This window comes from Trichoderma reesei (genome assembly GCF_000167675.1).
Source record: "Trichoderma reesei QM6a unplaced genomic scaffold TRIREscaffold_5, whole genome shotgun sequence".
NCBI lineage: Eukaryota > Fungi > Ascomycota > Sordariomycetes > Hypocreales > Hypocreaceae > Trichoderma > Trichoderma reesei.
Window position 1 is genome coordinate 415,645 of NW_006711152.1, and position 23,648 is coordinate 439,292.

Below are 23,648 nucleotides of genomic sequence, written 5' to 3' on the forward strand. Positions count from 1 at the left end.
TAAGGAGTGGTACCGGGTATCTGGGAAGCGGGACGGGGAGTTTGCTGTCTTGTCCGAAACATACGACGGAGAACGGCACCTTGATTTTCCAGAAGCAATCGACGACTGCCGGACTTTATGCAAAGAATATCCCCAAAGGAAGAACTTTTTGATGTGAGCTATAACGGTCTCTTTCTCTAAACCCTTGTATTTAGGACGTCAACTAAGGCAACCCTTTCTAGCCCCCTAACCGATGAAACGAATGGCTCAGTCTGGGCGAAAGTGCTATTCAAGGTATCAGAGGAGGAGAAGTTAACTGCAAACGACTTACGAATATATCAGGCCTCAGAAGTTCGGAACGATACTGTATCTATCACTTTATGGCTCCCTCTCGATCAATTCTCATCGGACCGCCTTTCGCAACATCATGGTGCCCAGGTGAGTAGAATCGGGTGGTACAGATCATACTTCATCAACATGGGGAATCAAACTGCGTACCTGAGTACATTGCCATTTGGCTGCATCCCAGATGATTGCGCAGATTTATTCCGTCTGTTCCTGAAACACGCCAACACGCAATGGTTGGAACTGTGCCGCAGGGCTGGGGAGTGTCTGTCCAAGAGGGTGAGCACTGGTCTCATATGATCGCCCAAGGTCCCAAATGTAGCCGAAGCAAATCACTTACCATCTTGCACAGCGCGTTGACCAACTAACGTTCCGGGGCAAAAGCCCCCATATGATGGATGACCTAGCAAAGGATGCGCAGAAATTGGCCAACCTTCGTCTCTGTCTGGCAAATCACATCTCACAGGCTAGAGTGTTTCTGGACGAACCTAAGATGACGGTACACAGTTCATACAGTACTCGAAATACCGTGCTAAAGATGTTGGAAGAGGACTTTGAGACTGGAATCAAGACAAAGTTGAACGAGCTGGATCAGATAGCCAGAGACCTCCTTCAGATTGTAAGTAAGGGGTATCCCGCCCCGTCGGGAAATGCATGCTTATCGGGTACAGGAGTTTGCGTGGAGTTCAATCCGCGAGGCGAGAACTGCGACGAAACTAGGGCAGAATGTCATGCTGCTCACTTATGTGAGCATCTTCTATCTGCCGCTGGGGTTCTGCGCTGTGAGTATAGGACCCAATACCTTGGATGGGATCCCTTGACCTGAGATTTACTAGGCACTATGGGCGATTCCAAACATTACAGACATCAGCACAAGATTGCCCTTTATTATTACAGCATGCTGTGTCTCCTTGCTTACCCTGCTGGTCACTTTTAACATGGAGAGGATCGCAACTTGGTTTCAAGAAGGGCACCGATACTGCAGAACCAAGACGCCAAGCGAGGTACTTGGGAAGATTTCGACCAATTTACCCAAGAAGGTTCCGAGAGCTTTGCTCAAGGCTCCGAGAGAATTGCTTGGGAAGATTTCGCAATGGAAGGAAAAGAAGAAGGTGGGAAATCCAAGCCTCCCATAGGTTTTTATTTCATACACCTTGTCTCAACGAAGGTCGTCTTTGGTGTTGCAATTACCTGTCCAACGGCTCAACAGTGGGGTCCCAAGCACAAGGACTGTACTCGTTCGTCGTCAACTCCTTGACCTCGTGCTCGGTCAACTCAAAATCAAACAAGTCCGCATTCTCCTTGATACGACTAGGGGTCACGCTCTTCACCAGCGGAACGAGCCCCTTTTGCAAACTCCACCGCAGCAAAACCTGCGCCTCCGTCTTCCCATACTTCTTCGCCACGGCGCCAACCTTGGGATCGCCAAAGCGCTCGCCGCGCACAATAGGACAATACGCCTGAACAGCGACGTTACGCGCGCGACACCACTGCACGATGTCGTCGCGCGGCAGCCAGGGGTGAATCTCCCACTGGCCGACGGACAGAATCCCGCCCTTGCCAGCCTCGCCGCCGCGCTCGGCCTGGAGCTCCTTGATGTATGCCTCGAGCTCGTCAAGGTGGTGCACGCCGTAGTTGGAGACGCCAATGGAGCGCACCTTGCCGGCCTCGACAGACTCGACGAGGGCCTTCCACGCGCCCTTGCGGTTCTCGGATCCGCCGTAGGGTGAGTGGATGAGGACGAGGTCGAGGTACGGCAGCTGCGTCTCCTGCAGGGCAATGTCGACGAGGTCGAGCGTGTTTTGGTACCCGAGGGGCTTCTCCCGGACGGGGACCTTGGTGGTGAAGAAGACTTCGGAGCGGGGGATGCCGGCGGCGGCGATGCCTGCTGCGGAGGGGCCTTGGTTGCGGTATGCTGAGGCGGAGTCGATCTGGGGAGGGGGGGAAATGTGAGTGTGAATGAGCGTGTCTTGTGATGAGGATGATAAAGGGGGAGTGTGCGTACGTGTCTGTAGCCGATTTTCAGGGCTTCTTTGCAGACGTCGGTAGCCACAGAGGCGGAGCTGTCAAGGAAATCAGGATTGGTTTAGTTGTCTTTGAGATGTAGGTAGCTTTTGTTGATGGACGGTGACATACGTTTGGTAGACCTAGTAAGCACCAGTCAGCACCCTGTCGGCAAGTCTAATTAAGAAGCCATCGCGAGAAAGTAAGGTGATAACTCACTCCAAAGCCGAGCAGGGGCATATGGTAGCCCGAGTTGAGCTTAATCGTCGACTGCAACGTGAGTTTCTGCGCCATTTTGCCGAATTTGAAGGACCCTTTAATATTTCCTTGAGTTAATGAGAAGAATAATGAAAAATAAAGGTGGAAAAAAGAAAGAGCGCAAGAGTGTCGCAACAGTTAGTACAAGGAAACGTTGCTCAGTCTTTATATGGATGATGTCAACCACGCCATGGAGGGGCTCGAACCGTTCGCCATGAGGGGCAATTTGGAGCTGGACAAGGGATGGATGCACCTCAAAAAGCGTCCCACAAACCCGCACAGTACCCGGAGATTATGGGCGTTATCTCGGAGCTGCTGATGTCGAGGCCGTGGCTTTTTAACGCCGAGGCGCATAGAACCGAACGGCCAGAGTTGCCAAGCTGTTCAGACTAAAAAGCAGTTTGCTTGATAATCTTAGGTAGGTAGGTAGGTATATGAGTTAAAGAGAGCAACGGCAATGGCATCTGCCATACATATGAGGGCCACCATTTGGGATGGAATCACAGCTCCATGCCTAACAAGCCACGCAAATCCATCGCACGCTCATTCATTTTGGTATCCCAGTCTGTCTATTCTAAATCACGTCATCCAACATGTCCACCTGGTCGTCCTCGTCCCGCCTCGGCGGTGTCTGTTCTGCCGCTTCCGCCTCTTCGTCCTCATCCAGGTCGTGCATGGGATAGTTCAGAATGGCCGCAATGTCGCCCAGCATCTTGAGCCGCTGCCCGCTCTCGTGATCGCTGCTCAATATCCGCGCATCGCCGCCGTCCCTCATCACCTTGTCCACCAGCGCGACGTACTTTTTCCTTGTCGCCAGATCCTCGCTCCGGAACAGAGAGTTATTGATCAGCAGCACCCCGGAACCGGGCCCGACTGCGCCGTCGGCAACGGCCTTTTCCACGGCCTTTGTGCCGTACCACGCCCGGCCGTCGTCGAGCTTGAGCAGCTCAAAGAAGCTGTCAATGTACTGCGCCTCCTTGGCGTACTTCATATTCCTCATCTTGGCCAGCACCTCGGGGCTCTTGAGCACTTCGTTTAAGCTGTGAACGTGCCCCGAGTTGGCGTGGACCACCGTTGCCTGCTTGGCGACCGCCGTCAGCACCTTGTCCGACTTGTCGCGGCCCTGCTTTGCAATGTAGTCCTTGAAGTCCTGCGCAACGAATCCGGGGCTCGCCAGTAGCAGCGGCCGTGACTCGGAAAAGTCGGCCGCTCTGAGTAATGACGACAGCGTCTTTTCAAAGAACTTGCGCATGCCGGCGTCCTGGTCCGCCGCCGTATCGCGCTTCTTGGGCACCACGCTCTCGACGCGGGTCTTGACGACGGTGCGGAACTGGGTGATGAGGCAGATGTTGGCGAGGCCCTCCTGCATCACCACGGCGGCCATGGCGCCGTTCTTGTCGTCCGACAGGGCCTCGGCCAGCGCGTTCTTGGCGACGCTGTCCCAGCCGTCGGGCTTGATGATGGTGAAGGAGCGGTTGACCTCGATGTCGAGCGTGTGGTGGGCGCCCATGGCGACGTGCTCGTTCTCGGCGGCGACGACGCCCGAGATGCGCAGCGAGGCGACGGCGGGATCGAAGAAGGTGGACTTGACGCGGATGACGAGGTTGGTGTGGACTCGCTCGGCATTCGGGACGCCGGTGCCCGGGTTGATGTTGACGACTTTGCGGACGGCGTGCGCGTGGACGAGGTCGCCGGGGACGATGAGGTTGTAGGCATGCCACTGAAGAGATTCGCAGTCAGCTGCCGGCCGCTCAAATGTGTGTCATGCGCTGTGGTGACGCATCGTGGACTGACCATGTCCTCTGGATCCTCTGGCAGCAGCGAGACTTGCTCGTCCTCGAGCTCTTTCGGTATGTGTCGCGACACGAGCTTCATGGTGTCTGTGATGGCAAAAAGCAGTCAAAGTGCGAAATGTGTCGCCAGAGAGGTCGATTTGAGGCCAACAGACGGGATGCGACAGTTTATATAGCTGTTCAAGTGTGGTTGTTGTATGGTTCAAGTCGGTCGAGAGGCTTATCGCCCTGAACTCAAACTGATAAGCTTCTGGTGCTGCCTGTCTAGGTCACTGGCACTAACAGTGGACGTCTGATCGCAAGGCACCGGCCCCATAATGACGTTGTCCACTTGACCTGCTCACTAAACACCACAAGGTCATTGGACACATGCAAATGGTGGACATGGAACAAACCAATGCTAAGAGAGAAGAGCATCCGCAGCCATCCTTTACTGAAACTGACTTGGTAAGTATGTATATCTCAAGGAGGGATGTGATGATAGATACGTCTAATATATTTCACGTTGAGTTTGATTAAAGAAATTCGATACGCTCCAGGGCTGTCATATCGCCTCCAGGCGAAACAGAAAAGCAGTCATAAGGACCGAAGGCAGCGCCACGATGAGCGCCCCAAGCCCCATACCCCCCTGAATGTCTCCCCTAATTGAAGACCATAAGGCGCTCATCAGCACACCCGCCAAAGCGGTCAAAATTATGACCCAGAAGATGGCCACACGGTTCGGCCCCTCGACGACGTGGATGCCCCAGCCCTCGGCCGCCTCGCCGCAGTGCAGGACCTTGCCGTTGAGCCGCTGGGGCAGACGCGGCAGCCAGGTATGCCGGTTGGGGCTGAGGTCGCCGTCACCGTGCAAGAGGTAGTGGATGAAGACCTGAGGGGGCATGGGCTGGGGTATAAAGTCGTAGTCGATGGCGGTCTTGGGGGGCATGGAGTTTGGGCGGTCGGTGATGGAGACGTAGCCGTGGCGGAGGTTCCAGAGGGTGAACTATAGTAGTAGTCCGTTGATTAGTACATATACCTATGCAGAGATGGACTTTTTCGTATTTGAAAATTTTCAATTGATGTGGTTAGATCTGTCCTCTGTTGTTGTGCTTGGATTTTTGTCTCTCTATAGGTGGCCGGGTAACGGGAAGCCCTTGACTTACACGGACAAACTCAACTGTCACCGGCTTTATAAGCAGGCTTAATCGGGATCGCAGCCCCCGATGCTCGAGATACGCCTGCTTCATCAGAGAAAAGGCCTCGCTGTCAGACTTGATGCGTGTCGTATCAAGCTCGGCCAGCTTCTTGTACATTCCCCCCGTGTTGACGCAGAGGGCGAGAAATCTCGAGTGCAGCTCGACGCTGGATGCCACGGTGAGGGTCAGGGAAGCTGCTGTCCCTGCGGTCCATAAGCTCAAGTTGCTTTGTAGTGAATTTGACGGCGTTCCTCCGATGACTTCAGCGTCTGGCGACTCATTCTCGGGCGACGTGTTTTGTCGGGCGGGAGACCGAAGTGATGCTTCTAGGGCATCCAGGTCTGATGGCTCTTCCTGGGAAAAGTCGCCATATAGGTCTACTCCGCAGTCCTGGGGAAGGGCATCAATGGTTTAGAGCTAAAATCGACAACAGCATAGGGGGTACTAGGATTTAGTCAAGAGAGTGGCACTTACGCAAGTCCATTCAATTCTTCTATGCCCTGGCCTAAGCCTAGGCCGGGGCCGGAAACCCCTTCTGAACCATGATAGTAGGCTGCTGTGCGGCAGATCGCGCTGGAGCCTCCTCGTAGCCCGGATGGGTGACTGCAGGGCCGATAGTCGGTCATCAGCATCTACTGCTGGACTTTCATCGCGTGTCCTTGGAGAAGGAGTCACAGTGTCTTGGGAAGACTCTGGCTCGTCATCATCCGAGCATTGGTTAGAGCCCCAAGGCATACGGCTTCTCGTGACGCTGCCTTCAATTACCTGTACATCTGGCACTGTCAATTCTGTTACGACTGACTCTTGGGTTGTCTCAACAATCATGTTCGAGCTAGGGAGAATGTCGCTCTCGCATGTGCTCGCCGCGTCGAAAGAGCACTGAGCATCACTTTGCGTAGAGAAGCGGGAGCTGCTTACTAGACCCGCCTGCCGTCCCTTACCATGGACACTAGACGAGAGGTCAATCGTACGCGAGAGTAGTCCTCTTAGAGATACCGTGACCGAATTTTTGAAGGCCACCTTGAAGAAGCGTGCAGGATGCTGTGAGCCCAAGTCGGCCCATAGCTCAACAACAAACTGGAAGTTAATATGGCTGTCTGGCCGTCTTCCAGTGGCGGCTGTGACCGTCTTGACTTGAATCTCTTCAAAAGTATGCTCAGTGGGATGCAAGCGATGCGTGACTCTTGTGGTCTCCGGGCTCTCAAATTGGTACGTCGAGGTTCGGGGCGTCAGCTGCACCTTTGCCGGTGCTCTTGTACTTTGTCCATTATGGCCGTGGGCGACGTGCTGAACAATCTTGACGCAGGACTCGTAGGGCTCGCAGTCACACTCAACGGCCGAGATGCTCATGGCAAAGCCATGAACATCATACAACCGCCTAGAGCCCCCTGGCTTGAGCTTGATCTTTTCGTCGTTTTCAGGCGGAAACAAAGAGTAGGAGCATGTACAAGACAAATAGTTTGGTTGCCAGCATACCCATTCATTGTTGCTCAATGATATGCCATTGTCGATGTTGCTGTAGAGATTGACCTTTCTTTGAACGAATGAAGAAGCGTTGAATAAGGTTCCAAGGGTAGACACTCCGAGGAATGGGAGACTCTCTCTCATCGAGGCCTCGGGCGAGTTGTAGAACGATTGATCGAGGACTGATGAGGAATTTGGTTCTGATGGACCGCCTGGAGGCTCACAGTGGAAGCGAGCCTCTCGACATGCCCGGCAAGGCCAAGTATTTGTCGATATACCGTCGCAGTGAATGCCTCTCATACCACAGTTGGAGCACCCCCTGGCGACTACCGACAAATCAGCCACCACCTGCCAAATAGAGGCTGGGTTTGAGGGCGGAGCAAACCTTTGGGAAGGGCACGGCTTTGATCGTCCGGAAAATCATGGAAGACGTCTGAGAGATAATCAATTTGAGCACGATGGAGGGTAGTCTAGCACAACTGTTGTCCATACCAATCGAAGGGGATCGGGTGCCTCGTCTAGAGCTGAACCCTCTTCTGGACCATCTTGAGTTCGCCTTTTGCCCAAGGTCTTCGTGTGTCATATTACCGACTTGGATGCAAAATGTTCTGGTCTTTTGGAGCAGTCGGCCGGTAATGATGAGTTTTCAGTATTTGAAGCATGCGCAATATTCTTCTCTTGAGCCACCGTGAGGGAGATGCAGGCGTCGAGGGGGACTGAAGAGTGCCTTGTGGCGAGGCTTGCGGGGAAAGTGTGCCCTGGCGATGTTGTGTTGCCAACATGATAACCAGTTTCTGTTGTGATCACCCCTCCGGAGTATCAGCACGTCTTTGTAGTGTCTGAGTATTGACCATGGCCACATAGTCCTTCGGAATATGATCGACGAAAGATACCTAGTATCTGACACATACTCCGATGGGGACAAAATGATATCAAGAATAGGTACCACGTAATGGGTACAATAAGATGTTGAAACGACCCCCTCTAAACATGAAGGTGTCGACTTCATCCCGTTATCAGTCATCCATACTGATACGATGACATTATGGTACAACCAACATGCAATATTGATGCCTGTGGACTCTTTATGACAAAAGGGGTGGAGGGGTCAGCCTGAGATGCAGATGCAGAACTCGCTACCCCACAATCTCATGCTCTCCAGGTTGCCTATAGACTTGCTATATTTAGCAGATGGGAGCTGCGACGAGAATGGCTCCCTGTTTCGTCGTCGTATTTTCTATCAACACGGGGATCATCAGGGTTCGTTGCATGTATCCTTGAGCATCTCTAGCACGTGTTGATGCAGGTGTTGTTTCAAGGCTTCGACGTTTGAAGCTTCCAAGGATGTTCTTTATCCACAGTTGAGGACCCGCTCAAAAAAGGCTTCCCGCATTCTGCATCTAGCGCCGCTTGGTCGGAAGAGGCTGTCGATTCGAGGCTTGCGCAAGCATTTCATCACAGCAGCCGCGTCATTGATGTGAGAAGTCAGAATCAAGGGAGATTGTCTGAGGGCGCTGCAGGCTAGAGAGATCAAGATTAGAAGATCAACGCCTTGATGGGGAATATACACAGTCTGAGCACCATCACAATCGGAGGCAGAGAGAACAATGAATAGGAAACAGCAGGGCAAAGTCGCATCCAGGCCCTGTCTGTTTCAAGACTCGTTAGAAGCCCATGCGAATGCGTCTTTTTGGCTTCGAACCGTCCGCTTGCCGAGGCGCCCCATAAGGCAGCTAGTAATAAGGTATGTAGTCACTGTGGAACGCAGATGTTGCTAGATCCGGGCTAGTCTTTCGAGCAAAAAAGAGCTTGGTGAAGGATGGTGTTGAGTGAGGCCTTTTGAGGGGTTGAGTTTGCTTGCTCGGTGTCTGTGCCGTTTTGTTTGTTTTGTTTGTAGGTTGGTTGTGCAAGATACCTACCGGAAGACGAGACGATGAGGTCATCGGCATTGGATTTGGATCATGTATGGGGAATGAAGAACAAGGTGGCGGGACGTCAAGTGATAATACTATGTACCTACCTCAGTTCGTCAGGTAATATCACACTCTTGGATAGATCGCCTTGGCATGTGGTCAGACCGAATACTAGTACTTCGTACTTCGTATCCGTATGTGCCTACGAGATAATATTCAGCTTTACGGAATACACGCACCTCGTCGAAATCAATGGCCGACTCATGCAGTGGTTCCTTATTTCCCACGGTGACCCTTTTCAGGGTCGGCGGGTCTTGGCGGGGGGCTCGAGAGAATTGACTGATCGGGCCGAGGCTCGCCGCGATGGTTCCCCCAAAGCTGGGAGTTGCTGGTCCCAAGGCTCTCCATAATATATGCATACGACACACACACATGCGCGCAGAAGAAGAAGAAGAAGCTGTGGATGCAAGCAAGCGGTGCTCCCGCAATCGAGGCCATGCCCGCTATACGCGTATTCGATGGATGAAATACGAGTATTCGCTGTTGATGCTGCCATGTAACTTCTTAGGTACTTACCTACTTGTACCTCAGGTACTCGTACCTCGGCCTGCAGAGTCTGTCAAATTCTACAACAAAACAGACGGAATGAAGAATGCATGGCTCTGTCTGTCCACGACGACTTACGACTGACGACTGACGACTTCTAGAATCCTTCGCAGGGGCCACAAGGGGGAACATGAGCCTCTCCACAGGCGGTACCTGATCATAGGTCCAGTGCTACCAGGTCCAGCACCAACAGGCACCATCAGCCAAGCCAGGCAAGGCAAGTTAGCAAGGCAAGGCATTGATCCATCCCAATCCTTGGCTCCTGGACGAGGCACAAAACGCCGGCAATGCGTCATCATGCGAGGGGCAGCATCACGCGCGCTCGTAGTACCGAGTACCTGTGAAACACGCGCCTCACCTGCGTAGGCCCAAGGTCACCACTACCCCCGCTGCAAGTCACCTTTTTAGCAGCCACTTTCAGCAGCCTGATCCATTTCATCGAGATTTTGGCCATTCAAAAAAGCTCGATTTCGCTCTCGCGTGCGCCAAGTGCGACCCCGTCATAGCATCTGGTCCTTTTTTTCTCTTCAGCTCGTACTCGCATCGGCTCCTAAAGTAGAGTCATAGAAAACCGTGTGTGGCTTTTCTTTTTTCTTTTCTTTTCTTCTTGTTCTTCCTTTTCGTCCCTCCTTGCTTTCTCGCTCCTCGCCCTCTTCATCGCTTCTCCCACCAACTTCAACTTTACAACTTGTTCAACCCCAACTGCCTTCGTTGCCGTCCAATCAGCCGCTCTCAGTCTCATCGCCAGCAACTCATACAGCCACTCCAAGAGTCCAGTTACCTGCATTCAGCCTCACCATCCAATACCATATCTACCGACGCATCATCAGCCAGGATCCGAATAAGCACAGCACAGCTCAGCACAGCTCAGCACAGCTCACTCCCCTGTCATCCTTCGTCTCTCGTCTGCTCCACCGCCGATTCCTGCCATCTCGAATCCTCGGCTTCCGCGCGCGCCCTGTCCTGCCACGACTAATCCAGCAACTTAGGCGTGCAGACGAGGCCTGTGCCAGCAGTTGAGCAATCTGGCAATCAAGCAACCTACTCTCGCCCTGACCAGGTACGCATCTCGGAGCCCACGGACTGGCTGACGCCCTCTAGGGGCTTCAACATCAATGCCAATCGCACCACGGCGCAGCTGCTAATGACCACAGAGAGTCCTCCGCTTATAAACAAGCTGAGCCGGCCCACTCGGAGCCTGACGTTGTCCGAGTCCGTCTGTCCTCGATCTGTCTTCTGGTCTATGTACTTCATTGTGCCGGACAGCTTCAGCTCGTGATTTGTTTCAACTTTTACCGCAAGACTTACTGCGCTTCGTCTCTCTTCGCATCGTCGCCTCGATCCGCTTCCGCACGCATCCTCACCCGAAGCCTCACCTCGGGCTGCTGCGACTCTCCGTCGGGTGGTCGCCTGTCCCAGTCGTACTGGCCTCACAGCATGGAATATGCCTCCCCCGTTATCATCGTCAGCGGACGTCGGCGACAGCCAATGGGCCTCGACAAAGGACGGTAGCATCAAGAGTCCCGCCAACGGCACTCCCGGCAGCTCTGAATCCCGGCCGCTGCCTGTGCCAGCACGCCGTTCCACGACTCTGCTATCGCGCTCGCCCACTCAGCAGCAACTGCAAAATGGAAGGGACAAGGAAAAGGAGCCCAAGGGCGTCATTATAAGAACCATGTCTTCAACCCCGCCGACACCCGCGGCCCTGGATCCTCTGGGCACTGTATGTCTCCCTGCTTTACTTGACACTCATTCAGCTGGATCAAGCTACGCGTGATGCTAACGGAGACATGACTAGCAAATCTTCCTCAGAACCAACAGCGGCACCATCGAAACGTCGCTCGCTCAGCGCCTGCGCGGCTCGACCAAGCCCGATAGTCCCACGACGGAAAGCTTCCCCAGGAAGAGTTTTGGCATTGAGACCACAGCCCGCCTAGCAAATGCCCTGCCCGAACCCTCCAAGGATCGAAAGTATGTTTGCGCTCAACTGTCCTCGCTACTGGATGCCGTCGGCGCGTGCTAATGCTTTGTGCCGTAGGAAGGGAACTTCTTTCTTGAGCCGCTTTGGCATGCGGAGCGCCTTCAGGAGATACGACAACGATGCGCCCGACTCCGACTCCGAGCTGGGCGAGCAGCGCACCGAAGGGAGCAGCGCCCGCGCGCCCATGTCCGTCTTGAGCGAAGGCGGCGGCTACATTCCGCTTTACAAAGAACCTCCCCGCTACATTCGCGTAAAAGCTCACAACAGCAGACGTCGGGATTTTAACCGCTTGTTCCTTGCACAAGAGCTGCTCGGGCCCAAGCCGGACAAGGACGACGAGCCGTCGCATGGCCGCGTTCCTGCCACAGCCGTAGGCACGAAACTTCTCAAGGCGGGTGATGCGATCTGGGCCGCTGAATTTAGCCTCGATGGGCGCTACCTTGCCGTGGCGGGCAAGGACCAGGTGGTTCGCGTCTTTGCCGTTATCTCGACCGAGGAGGAGCGCAGGGCACACGAGGCGGAGGAGGAGGCCGATAGAGAAGCGCAGGGCAAAACTAAGGGAGAGCGGCTCAGCGCACCCGTCTTTCGGAACAAGCCGGTTCGCGAGTTCCAGGCGCATACCGGAGAAGTGCTGGCTCTCTGCTGGAGCAAGAACAACTTCCTCCTGTCGACCTCGATGGACAAGACGGTAAGGCTTTGGCATGTCAGCAGACAGGAATGCCTCGCTACGTTTGCGCACCACGATCTGGTCACCTCGATCGCATTCCACCCCACCGACGACCGATATTTCCTGGCGGGCTCTTTGGATGCGCAGCTGCGACTGTGGAACATACCAGACAGGACCGTGGCCTTTTCCGCTTCTGCCAACGAATTCATCACGGCCGTGGCCTTTACCCCCGACGGCACCATGGCCATTTGCGGCGTCTTGAGCGGCATGTGCTCCTTCTACGAGACGGAGGGGCTCAAGGTCAAGTTTCAAATCCACGTCCGATCGTCCCGGGGCAAGAACGCAAAGGGCAGCAAGATCACGGGCATCAAGACAGCCACGGCGGCCGGCACCAACGAGGTCAAGGTCCTGATCACGTCCAACGACTCTCGCGTCCGCATCTACAACCTGGACTCGCGGGCTCTCGAAGTTAAGTTCAAGGGCCTGGAGAACCAGTCCAGCCAGATTCACGCGCACTTCAGCGACGACGGCACCTACGTCATCTGCGGCAGCGAAGATCGCAAGGCGTACATCTGGAACACGAATGCGGCGGAAGCCGACGCAAAGGACCGCCAGCCCTACGAGTCCTTTGATGCCCACCCCGAAGTTGTCACCGCGGCGCTGCTGGCCCCCACGCGCACCAGGCAGCTGCTGAGCGCATCGGGGGATCCCATCTTTGACCTGTGCAACCCGCCTCCGGTGCTGCTGCGCAGCCTCGACGAGGCCGCTCTCAGCCAGACGGAGGTGTCGGAAGCCGGGACCGAAATCCACCACCCGGCGCCGCCGCCGTCGAGCGTCAAGAAGCCGGAGGAGAGCCCGGCCTACCTGGAGCGCTGCAAGCATCTGGATGGCAACATTATCGTCACGACGGACAGGACCGGCACGATCAAGGTATTCCGCCAGGATTGTGCATACCTCAAGCGCCAGCAAAACATGTGGGAGCTGGGCTCCAAGTTCTCGAGCAAGGTGAGCGGGCTGGGACGAAGCGGCAGCATCATCACCAGGACGAGCGGCAGCGTGTCGAGGCGGACCTCGCTCAACTTGAGCGCGGGCCAGGCACAGCACCCGTCTGACCGCATCATTAGCTGGCGTCAGGATGTTGGCGACGAAGGGCCTGCAAACGTCAGCGTGACCTCGGCGAGGAGCGAGCGGTCTGCGTCGCCGAGGAAAATCCCCAGGCGCCCGGCCAACCTCTCGTCGACTGCGAGTCCCGCAGCACAAGCCCGAAAGCCACTCGCTTCGGGCGGCGGCTCCTCACCGGCGCGCCCGCAGAGAAACAGCCTCGCCAGCCCCACGGGTAGCATACGGAGCCGGCCGTCGATAGGAACGTTGGACGGGGGGTCGCAGCCGCCCACGCCGAGCTTCAACTTCATCAGCGTGGCGGAGTCGGACGAGAATGAAAAGGAGGGCGGCTTCTGGAACCTCAGCCGGTGGAGGGGCAGCATCTCGGGGCTGAGATATTCTGTCAGTGCCAACTCGCCTACAGAATCTACGCACGAGACCGCCGGCGCCGGTGGTGATGGCCCGTCGCGAAAGCCCAACGACCTCCTGAAGCCTCCTAGTCGGGCGACTGCTCGGAGGAGCATTGGCGTCACCGATCTCAACAGGCCCAGAGTTGTGGAAGATCAGGCCAGCCGAAGGAAGTCTACGGGGCCTGCCCTTCAGTCGAGCAGGTCCCAGGAGACGACGGGGCCAGACATGGGTGTCATTGCCGAGGACAAGTCTGCTCAGCCACTCTCCAAGAGCCGGGCTGATTCTGGCCTGGGAAGGATGAGCGACGATGCAGCAGCGTGAGAAGGGTGAAGACACAAAAAGTGGCCATGTTTCTTTTTATCATGTTTTACTCCGCTCAGGTGTCGCTTCTGATGGGAGGCCTGAGTGTGACACACGCGTTCAACGGCAGTTTTCCTTCCTTGACATTACTTATCATCACGGCTGCATATGGAGCGGGAGTTTATTGTGTACAATTTTCTTTTATATCATCATCAGGTGGCTCGGCGGTCATGGAAAAAGGCTACGCATGTACCTTTTTATCTTTTGGAACACGGGACAATGACTTGTCGGAGGGCCTTTTCTTTCCTTTTTTTTTCTTCTTCATTGGTGGGCGCATATTTGTAGATTGAGAGGACTCTTGTCATTGATATCATGGGTTTCGAAATGCTGGATGCGCAACGACGGAGCGAATAGAGCGGGTTACGACAGTAAAAAAGAAATGCGATATGTCCATGTCCAGCACGATGCATGCAATGATATATTTGCAGACTAGCCGGGGCTGAAGCGCCTGTCTATATCATCTCGCCCTCGCGAGTGGTATCCCTCGTGTCCCATGTCACTGTATGTGTATCCTCCTCTGCAGCGACTTTACCTATTGTTTCGTCTCGTCCCGTTTCGCGTGTAGGAAGCTTAGGCCTAAGATACCAGACATCACACACGAAGAGTCAGCCACAATCTTTTCTAATCTCTCACTCATCCCACACTCCTCTCAAACCCCCCTCAGAATCAGAAGGTTCTCTGAGAGACAAAAAAAAGCGCAGGGACTTTAGGCGGTTTGTGAACTCACCGTCTTGGCCTTTTCAGCAGTAGCCTCAGCCAGCTTCTGCAGGGCAGGCGGGTTGGCGCCGGTGAGGGTCTCGCTCTTCTCGCCGTTTTCAAAGACGTAAAAGGCGGGGATGCTGCGGATGCCGAGCTCCATGGCGAGGTCGGGGACCTCGTCGGTGTCGAAGCGGGCGAAGACGAACTTTTCGGGGACGGCGAGGGCGTCGGCGTGCTTTGTGAAGAGCGGGGAGATGGCCTTGCAGGGGCCGCACCAGGTTGCGTGGGCTTGGAGGGCGACGTAGGGCGTTGTTTGGGTGAGGGCGTCGAATTCGGGCTTGGACTTGATGTCGATGACGGGCATTGTGGCGGTTTTTGAGGGGGCTGAAGGTTGTTGGGCGGTGGGTTTTCTGATTTGTTTGTTTGGTTAGAGGAGAAGGGTGTTTGTTGTTGTTGAGGTTGTTGAGGTGGTGATAGTTGGTTGATGGAGGTTTGTAAGTATGGATTGGATTGGTAAGTGTAATAGCTTTATGCGTTTTTTTCGTGGGTGGAGTTTTCTTGGAGGGGAGCTGTGGATGATGTAAGTGTAACTCTCTTGGTGAGCCTCGGAATGTTCCGACAGATGGGTTGAAGAGCAATGATCCAGAGTGAGGTTTTCAGGTGTATTGTTCTGTGTAGTAGAGAAGCAGAGCAACTACGGGCTCTTTTTGAATCATTTTATATCATGCGTTGGGTTAATGTAATGTGATTCTATAGTGAGTAATCATTTTCTCGAAGCTCCGTCGAGGGGTGGCTGCATTACAAATGCCATCATCTGCTGTCGCGTCGTCAGGTTTGACGCACGTAATTACAGTACAGTGTACCTAGGTACTTCTTCGTACGAGGACCCTGAGAGATCAAAGGTACCTTGGTCGTACTTCCGACCCTTTTCAAGCCGCTTAAGATAGTGACGTGGTTACTTCAGCAGTACTTGGTGTTGGATCTGTTAGAGTGGGCATCGAACCCCGCGATTCGCCGCACGCTTTCTCTGCAGGTCAAGAGGTACCTACCTAATTAATGCCTTGCTTGCGTTCCCTGAGTACCCCGATAGTTGCGGACACGGCTTTTTGAGCGTTTGCCTTGTTTGAGGGATGGATGGCGTGCTTAAAAGGGGAGGGCGGAGAGGGATTGCTTACGTGCTTGCTTTGTTGCTGACCAAAGAAAGAGTGTTGAAGCTGGACTTGTTGGATGTGGGATCGGATGTCGCCATCTTGAGGCTCGGGATGTCGCACGAAGAGAGTTGCGAGTTGAATTGATCAGGTAGAGATGCGTTGTGCGGAATGCATTATGGATGAAAATATGGGATGCACTACAGGTTTGCTGCAAAGCCATAGTTGAGAGCAAGGGAGGTTTGGCGCTTTGGGATGTATCATACCTGGTTGAAGCTCTATCCAGCCCTCTGCTCATGACTTATACCTGTGTATCGCAAGTCTTCACTGAATGGGCGACTTCATAGCTGAGAGCAAACATCGAGCTGGATGACATATAGCGACTGACTGGTCGAGCTGAAGGTCGACTTTCCTGCGTCATGAGACCTACAGAAATAGAGAAGGGCTCGTAGAGTGGAATGACATATCGACTTTCATAGGCTCATGATGTATCATGCCACAGGTAGGATCAAACGCCGTTTATGCATATCGATTGAACCTATGTGTAGCCAGAACAGCTCTATCAAGGGAATCAGGCACAAGTTAAAGGCGATGCGGCCAAGCGATTTGCCAAAAATATAGGTAGGGAGTGCGTAGGTAAGTATGGACACACATTAGTACAATACGCGCACCGTTGAGGCCTAGTAATTGGTGTGTAAGGTCGCATTTGTATGCGTATGGTTGGTTTTAATGTATGTTCATATTCTGCCTTGTTCCCCGTATTTGTGCAAACCGCTCAGCCGGCCGTCGCTGGCCCCTGCAGCTTCTTTCATTGTAAATCTGGGTTCTTAATCATGGCCATTACAAAGCGGTGCCTCTTTGCATGGCCTATTCTATGCTCAAATAATACGTTCCTCAAGCACCTGTTGCCTCAAAGAGTGACCTATAGGAGGAGTATGCTGAGGGCGTAAACGCACTCTGAAATTCAGAAAGGCGATAGGTATCATTCATCACGTACTTGTAGACTGAAGCATTGGAACTGCGGGCATATGGGAAGGAGTGTTACACAGAAATCTGAATAATTACACAGCAATATTGTTGACTAAAGGTCCTTGAACGCTTCGTGACCATCTATCATGCACGTGCAGCGGAGTAGATGAACAGTGGCTCCATTCAGTCCGCGTACGGCATCCTCTCACTTGCTTTCAACTACATGATTACTTACAGCCATATCTGCGACTTGTCTAGAACTAAGAGAGCGTGAAGACACAAACAGCGCATAAGAAGTAAATATGGGAGAAGGTGTCAATTATGAGGAGTTTCAACTCGTTTCGGCGGAAAGGCGCCTTCTCTGAGCCGAGCTTCGTGATTGTCGGCACGCTGCTGTATCACAACCTCTAGTCGGGCCATTTTTCAACTCCATTTCTGTCTGTTACATGTACTGTACATATGATACGACTGTGATCCGCGGTTTGGCAATCTGACAATACTCAGGGTTCATAATTGGTGATAGAGAGGCGGTATTGATACAACTCACTCCGTACCTTGCCTCCCCCTCGAGGAGTGAACCCGGGCATGGGCAAGATGTGTATCCCTCTACTCTTTGTCCAATTATCACAGAGATGGCAACCTATTTGCTATGATTACCTGCGTCATCACCATGACGAGACTTGTGATGAGCAAGTGTAAGTGGCCGATAAGCGAGGTTGCATTGGCTGCTACAACATAGCCATGGATGAAGTAAAACATTTTGCCACATTACTTGCACAGGTTGGTCAGTCCTCGCCGCAGACTTCTCAATCGAATCGAGACACATCATTGCTGAGAACCTCGGCCTAGCGGCCTGCACATGGAAGGGAATCAAATTCCAGACTGGGCAAGATGTAAAAGTGTGCACACCCCTGCATATTAAGCAGCCCTCAAATATGCATGTAGAAATTCAAGGCATCGGCAGAGACACACCTAGGAAAATTCTAAGTCTGCATGACTTACGGCGGGAGATGAGTGATGTTCTGTGATCTGCATCTAAAAGCCAAGGCGTACATAAACGCCATTTAAACAGACGCAGAGTTCCAAGAGGGGGGTTGTTATCGGGTCTCGTCAGATTTCCCCATGGCCTTTCTTTGTCTCGAGCTGTCCCAGTTGCGCTATAACACTTAAGCTCCACAAGAGAGCAGCAGCAGCATCAACTTCGTCTGATGAACCGTGCTGCAATGATAGCGTTGCGATTTCAAGTGGGGAACATGCGTATGATGATACGCAGCTCTCGCCATCACCCGGGTTTGCTTGATGCTACGCTGTAAGCGACGTGTCGTATGTCGTATCGGATACGGCAGGGATATGTTGAGGATACTGTGCAAGAGGAACGTGTTAGGTCTTCAGTAAACAATCTCATACTGGCAATCCTGCAACAGAGTAGAGGAACTCAGCTGGAGATGAGAATCTACGCTCGATAATGATGATGTGATAGGTACGTGGGCAGCAGTTGGCTTGCTGTATCAAAAGCACGAGGACTTCAAGGGAACAAAGGAACGCAACTTGACAGAGAGCAAGCTGTGTGCGAACCTGTGCTGCTCCTCCTCGTGCTTGCATGTATGTCTACCCCGCTCATGCAGGTTCACGCCGAGCTCCTACGACTAGCCAGTATAGGTAACGGATGAATTCACATATAAATGGCCCCATGGGCGGAAGTCTGCTTTCTGTGATGGGGACTTGAGTGTCCATCTTCGCTCCTCAAGTCTACAAGGAGAGTGTCCTCTTGACTGGTATCTGTATTGATCCGGCAAGATGGCCATCCTCACGCATGACGTTGCTCCCATGCTTCTATTGAAGCCTGCTCTCGTTATACCTCTGTTGCTGGTCATATCGGTAACGACATCTGATACTCGCCGCAACCATGCTGGATGGGCTCTCTAACCGAATAACAGGGGCTGCTCTACGTTGGATACACTATTGTTTACAACTTGTTCTTTCACCCTTTGAGGCATTTCCCTGGTCCCAAGCTGTGGGCCATCCATTATGGATTCTATGCTCGCCTTGAGCTCTCTGGTGACGCCCACAAGCTGTTGATTCCATTGCATCAGAAGTACGGCCCCGTCATCAGGGTCGCCCCCGACCATCTCGTCTTTTGCCATCCGGACGCCATCAACGACCTCTCTGGCCATCGCAAAGCAGGTCAGCTCGAAAACGGCAAGGAAATCGCCAGAAACCTACTCGTCCCCCATACCATTTTCTCGGCCGACCGGGAGAACCACACTCGAATCAGAAAGAGCATGGCCAACGGATTCTCGAACCAGGCCATGCTTGACCAGCAGCCCTTGATCATGACCTACGTCCAGAAGCTCTTCGAGAAGCTTGATGAGGAGAGCGCAAACGGGAACAAGATTGACATCGCGGCCAGGTACAACTGGACCACGTTTGACATTATCGGCGACCTGGCCTTTGGCGAGCCCTTTGGGTGTCTTGAAAACTCCATGTACCACCCATGGGTTGAGATGGTATTCGATGGCGTGAAGAATGTGTCAGTTGACGCGACCTTTAGGCGTATGCCACTCCTTTACAAGGGTCTCGTCATGCTCACACCCAAGGCAATGTTGGAAAAGCTCAAGCAACATAGTAGCCTGTCTGAGCAAAAGGTTCGCAAGAGGCTGGACACGGTGACGGACCGCAAGGATTTCATTGCTGCCATGACGTCCAAGAAGGGAAAAGACGTAAGTTGGGACTCAGAAACCCGAGTGCGTGAGCTATCAGATAGGTGATGCTAACTCTCAAACTGCGCATAGGAGGTGACGCTTCAAGAACTCATTGCCAACATGGCCCTGCTCATCATAGCGGGCTCGGAAACGACGGCCGTTGCGCTGATGGGAGCCACGTACTATCTTGGTCGCAATCCAGGGCCCCTGAAGAAGCTGTGCGACGAAGTCCGTTCTTCCTTCACGTCCGAGGACGAGATTGACCTCGTGAGCGTTGGCCGCTTGAACTACATGCTTGCTGTTCTGGACGAGGCAATACGGCTTCACTCGCCAGTCCCCGGCACGACGCCGCGAACGATTAATGAGAAGGGAGATGTTATTGCTGGATACTGGGTTCCGCCAGGAGTAGGTTTCCTCCCGAACAATGACCGTTTAGTCTTGGTCATTCTTGTTCACGCGATGGTGCTGATGAGGCTTGATAGACGCACATTGACATATGGTACTGGACCATGTTTCACTACCCTGAATTCTGGACTCAGCCGGAGGAGTTTATCCCCGAGCGCTGGCTGGGAGACTCGCGGTTTGCAAACGACCAGAAGAGGATATTCACTCCTTTTTCCGTTGGTCCGAGGGTTTGCATTGGAAAGAAGTACGTCTTCCTGATCATCATCATCCCATCTGTTTCATTGAGCCACTGCTAATGAAACATCGCGTCTTAGTCTTGCCTATGCTGAAATGCGCCTCATCTTGGCGAGACTCATCTGGCGATATGATATCGAGCTTGTTGATGAGAGCATCGGCTGGGATGCCAGATCCAAGGTCTACATCGCATGGCAAAAGGGACCTCTGTATATTCGTTTGAAGCCTAGAGCACGGACAGCTTGAAGATGATGATTGTTAGTTGCGTCAATTTGATGGCCTTGGAATCAAACATAGAGCCGAGCGGACACAGCGTTTCGAGGGTTACGTATCTTCGGTATATGAACGCAGCATACGTCAATCATCGAGTTTCGTTGCTGATAAAGTATACTTCAAGAGTTTCGCAATCAGACGTCGACCATTGCTTTGCGACTCTTGATTCAGTAGATGACCCTGCCATCATCAAGACAGGCTGCAGCTTCACAGCGACCCCTCGGGCCATTTATAAGGCGGCCACGGGAAATCGGGATTCCATCTCAGCTGAAGAACCATGGTTCCCTCTGGAAACTCCTTCCTTGTCCCATCCGAGTAGGGAAAAGGCCCTGAAGGATAATACGTCGTCCACTCATTGACCACTCCGACAGCCTCTGCCACTCCGTCCTTCAGCCTCGCGCACGAATTCGGTGGCGCAATGTAGTCTCCCAGCTGTTCGCCGCCTTTGTTGACCTCGTATTCTCCAGGCTCGGCTCTGATCCAAACAGGCTGGCGGTACAGATCCTTGTGCATGTCCAACTTGTAGTCAAACACCTTGGGCTGCTCAAAGCCCTCTTTGACGGGAAATTCTACTCCGCAATTCCCCAGGTCCTCCTGCAGAGACGTGTTTCCGATGCTGTAGTTTGCATACACCATGGCCAGCTTGTCGGCTCTAACGAGAATCTTCCACAGTACATTCGTGTTCTGGGCTTCTTTCCACTGCACCCGTTCGGCGTCGGCAAAGTGCGATATGTACCAGACGGCGTTGTTCTCAATGGCCCTCTTGTCGAGGATGAGGAATAAGTCCTTGCGACCGGCTTCGTCTTCCTTCTTGCGGATGTACTCGTGGGATTTCCCGAGATAGTCATCTGGTGGATGGACGATCTTGATGTGGAGGACGGGATTGAAGGCCGCGTGGTTGCCAAGTTCAAAGGCGGATTTGAAGGCCTGGAGTTCATCGCTGGAGGCTTCGGCGAGGAGATAGCATGTGAGGGTGGGAATGTTGTCGTTTGGGGCGAAGAAGACCATGTTGAAGACTGATGGTGAGGCTGAAGCTCTCGAGACCAAAGAGTCTATAGGTGTTGCATGAGTCTGACGATAACACCTCCCAGCAGTCAAGTGAATTTCTTATATCACTGAAATGGAGACTCGGGTCATGATGAAATATCTCGTTATGCAGTTAGGAAATGATTGGCGGACGAGAGCCGCTTACTGGTGGCTCTCGGCAGTTCAACCAGTTGTTTAGTGGGCGGCTGCGCCTCTCTTCGCAAATCCGCTTCGGAAATGGGCATCGATGCGAGTTCATTTTTAGAACTGCTGCGGAATCTTGGTACAGCCGGAGCTTCGTGACGCTTGAATGGGCTTTGAAATGCCTAGAGTTTTGGTATTGAAGGTTCATTCGAGGCAGAATCAACCCTATCGTACGTACGGCTTATACTGCCCACATACACTGATCTTGTAAGCTAGAGGCAGTATAGCTGACACGAGCAATCAGCATTCTTTTCACACTGTTGCAAGACCACATCTTGTATTGAGCCGTCATGTGTGAACGGCTTCAAATCATGGCAAGCATATGCCTAAGAAACTGATTGAGATATGCAATGCAGCAATGGCACATGCCTCGGAAACTGTTACACAAACGAGGGGCGACTCTCTGCAAGTGACACCAAGCAGTTTCAAGACACGAACCTGCACAACGTTGCACAAGACCATCTCTCTGTCTCTCTCTCTCTTCCTCACATAAAGGAGCGCAATGCAAAATAAGTGATTGTGCATCCCATTGTCCACATGAGCAAACACCTGCAAGTACGGTCGTCTAATCGAGTTGCATTCGCTATATATCCAAGTGAAGTGTGTATGACTGCTCTCCATCAATCATCATCTGCTCTCAAGCACATCAAGAATTCTCAACGTCGCTCCCAACTCCCAGATTCGGATCCATCCCCCTCTCCATCAACACTCGAACAATATCTTCCCTCCCCTTGCTGGCAGCTATATGCAAACTATTGCACCCCTCGCTATCCACCAGAAACGGATTGGCCCCTACAGACAACAGCATCCCCACGGCGTCAAGATGACCAGCGTCAGCCGCATAATGGAGCGCAGTCCGTCCGCAAGTGTCTTTGGCATCTATCCTTGCCCCCCGACTGAGGAGGAGCCCCATGATCCCTATGTATCCGCCTCTCGCAGCCAGGTGTAGAGGGAACTGGCCACCGAGGTGACCCTCTGGCAGCAGGTTGGTGTTGCTCGGTCTGCTTACGAGGCTGATGGAAGCGTCATACGAAAGAGCTGACGCTGGCGAATGCGAATCCTGAAAAGGCGCAATGTCGAGCGATGCTGTGCTTGGAATGGGACTGTGGCTGTGGCTGTGGTTGTCGAGAGACTCCCCCCCAGACGGCAGAACACTGCTGGGGTCGCCATCGAAGAGGGGAGAGGCGGCTGGCCAGAAGGGCGTCCATTGGCTGGCGGACAGAGTCTGCCGGCTGTCGTAGTCGGACACGACCGAGGGCGTGAGAGGGCCGTATGACGACGAAGGGTTTGGTGATGTGATGGATATGAAGCTGCGGCTGTAGTCTTCTGGTGGAGGAGCCGCCTCTGGCCGTCGGGTGACGCAGCAGCAACACGGTCCCGAGTGCAGCGGTGAGACCCGAATTTCGGGTGACTTGGACATTGCAGAGAGTCTCTGCTCTGCTTTCCGCCGTCCTGCAGGTTGCAATGGTCATTGGACTGGTCTCACGCCATCTGTGTTCCGCCCTTTCCTTTGACTCACTGTGCTTGCGCTGTGCGATTCTGTTTTGCTTTCTCCGCCTCTCCTTTGCAGCGTCCTCTGCGTCGACGATGCTGTCAAGCCTGATAGTCTTCTCTTCGACTCCCTCGTTGTTGTGAATGGCGAGCTTTAGTTCATGTCGAGCAATAGGGGTGCCGTCCGGAGTATAAGATGAGGTTGCCATCGCGTCTGCCCCTTTCTCTGTCTGTTGGAGGGATGCTTTCTTATGCTGCGGTTTCAATGTTCCAATTATCTGTTCATATACAATGAACTTGTCCTGAATGATGAGGCGAGGGTTGAGCAAAGTCAACTCTGGTTATATAGATTCTCACCTCAGGCACCAGAACAGGGGTGCCGTCGAAGGAATCTTATCGTAGACACCCTCGGCATTGGGGGCGGGCACACAGCTCAG

At 53.3% G+C, this 23,648-nt stretch overlaps 9 protein-coding genes across 9 annotated transcripts; 3 read left to right on the plus strand and 6 right to left on the minus strand.

Annotated features, from left to right (window-relative positions):
* Positions 1-456: 456 nt before the first annotated feature.
* On the plus strand, positions 457-949 carry TRIREDRAFT_58867 (uncharacterized protein; the record flags this gene model as incomplete). Its single annotated transcript, XM_006963592.1, has 2 exons — positions 457-603; positions 677-949. Coding segments are annotated over 2 exons (420 nt in total), but the record flags the coding sequence as incomplete, so codon positions are not given.
* A 562-nt stretch (positions 950-1,511) lies between these two features.
* TRIREDRAFT_76288 (uncharacterized protein) lies at positions 1,512-2,648 on the minus strand (the record flags this gene model as incomplete). The annotated part of the gene is made up of 4 exons (XM_006963770.1): positions 2,548-2,648; positions 2,461-2,471; positions 2,330-2,387; positions 1,512-2,255 (listed from the first exon to the last, which is right to left on the minus strand). The coding sequence occupies exons 1-4, from the start codon at positions 2,620-2,622 to the stop codon at positions 1,512-1,514; spliced, it is 888 nt and encodes a 295-aa protein (XP_006963832.1). The 5' UTR covers positions 2,623-2,648.
* Positions 2,649-3,160: 512 nt separating this feature from the next.
* TRIREDRAFT_76291 (uncharacterized protein) lies at positions 3,161-4,461 on the minus strand (the record flags this gene model as incomplete). Its single annotated transcript, XM_006963771.1, has 2 exons — positions 3,161-4,306; positions 4,381-4,461. 2 exons carry the CDS (start codon positions 4,459-4,461, stop codon positions 3,161-3,163), a joined length of 1,227 nt encoding a protein of 408 aa, XP_006963833.1.
* A 462-nt stretch (positions 4,462-4,923) lies between these two features.
* TRIREDRAFT_105356 (uncharacterized protein) lies at positions 4,924-6,907 on the minus strand (the record flags this gene model as incomplete). Its single annotated transcript, XM_006963772.1, has 4 exons — positions 4,924-5,364; positions 5,525-5,947; positions 6,032-6,160; positions 6,476-6,907. 4 exons carry the CDS (start codon positions 6,905-6,907, stop codon positions 4,924-4,926), a joined length of 1,425 nt encoding a protein of 474 aa, XP_006963834.1.
* Positions 6,908-11,543: 4,636 nt separating this feature from the next.
* On the plus strand, positions 11,544-13,532 carry TRIREDRAFT_58694 (uncharacterized protein; the record flags this gene model as incomplete). Its single annotated transcript, XM_006963593.1, has 1 exon — positions 11,544-13,532. A coding segment is annotated over one exon (1,989 nt), but the record flags the coding sequence as incomplete, so codon positions are not given.
* Positions 13,533-14,455: 923 nt separating this feature from the next.
* Positions 14,456-15,123, minus strand: TRIREDRAFT_120922 (uncharacterized protein; the record flags this gene model as incomplete). Its single annotated transcript, XM_006963773.1, has 2 exons — positions 14,456-14,636; positions 14,788-15,123. 2 exons carry the CDS (start codon positions 15,121-15,123, stop codon positions 14,631-14,633), a joined length of 342 nt encoding a protein of 113 aa, XP_006963835.1. The 3' UTR covers positions 14,456-14,630.
* A 3,690-nt stretch (positions 15,124-18,813) lies between these two features.
* On the plus strand, positions 18,814-20,463 carry TRIREDRAFT_58772 (uncharacterized protein; the record flags this gene model as incomplete). The annotated part of the gene is made up of 4 exons (XM_006963594.1): positions 18,814-19,596; positions 19,672-19,983; positions 20,061-20,227; positions 20,298-20,463. Coding segments are annotated over 4 exons (1,428 nt in total), but the record flags the coding sequence as incomplete, so codon positions are not given.
* Positions 20,464-20,697: 234 nt separating this feature from the next.
* TRIREDRAFT_59078 (uncharacterized protein) lies at positions 20,698-21,498 on the minus strand (the record flags this gene model as incomplete). Its single annotated transcript, XM_006963774.1, has 1 exon — positions 20,698-21,498. The coding sequence occupies one exon, from the start codon at positions 21,496-21,498 to the stop codon at positions 20,698-20,700; it is 801 nt and encodes a 266-aa protein (XP_006963836.1).
* Positions 21,499-22,417: 919 nt separating this feature from the next.
* Positions 22,418-22,681, minus strand: TRIREDRAFT_42792 (uncharacterized protein; the record flags this gene model as incomplete). The annotated part of the gene is made up of 1 exon (XM_006963509.1): positions 22,418-22,681. A coding segment is annotated over one exon (264 nt), but the record flags the coding sequence as incomplete, so codon positions are not given.
* Between the last annotated feature and the right edge of the window lie 967 nt (positions 22,682-23,648).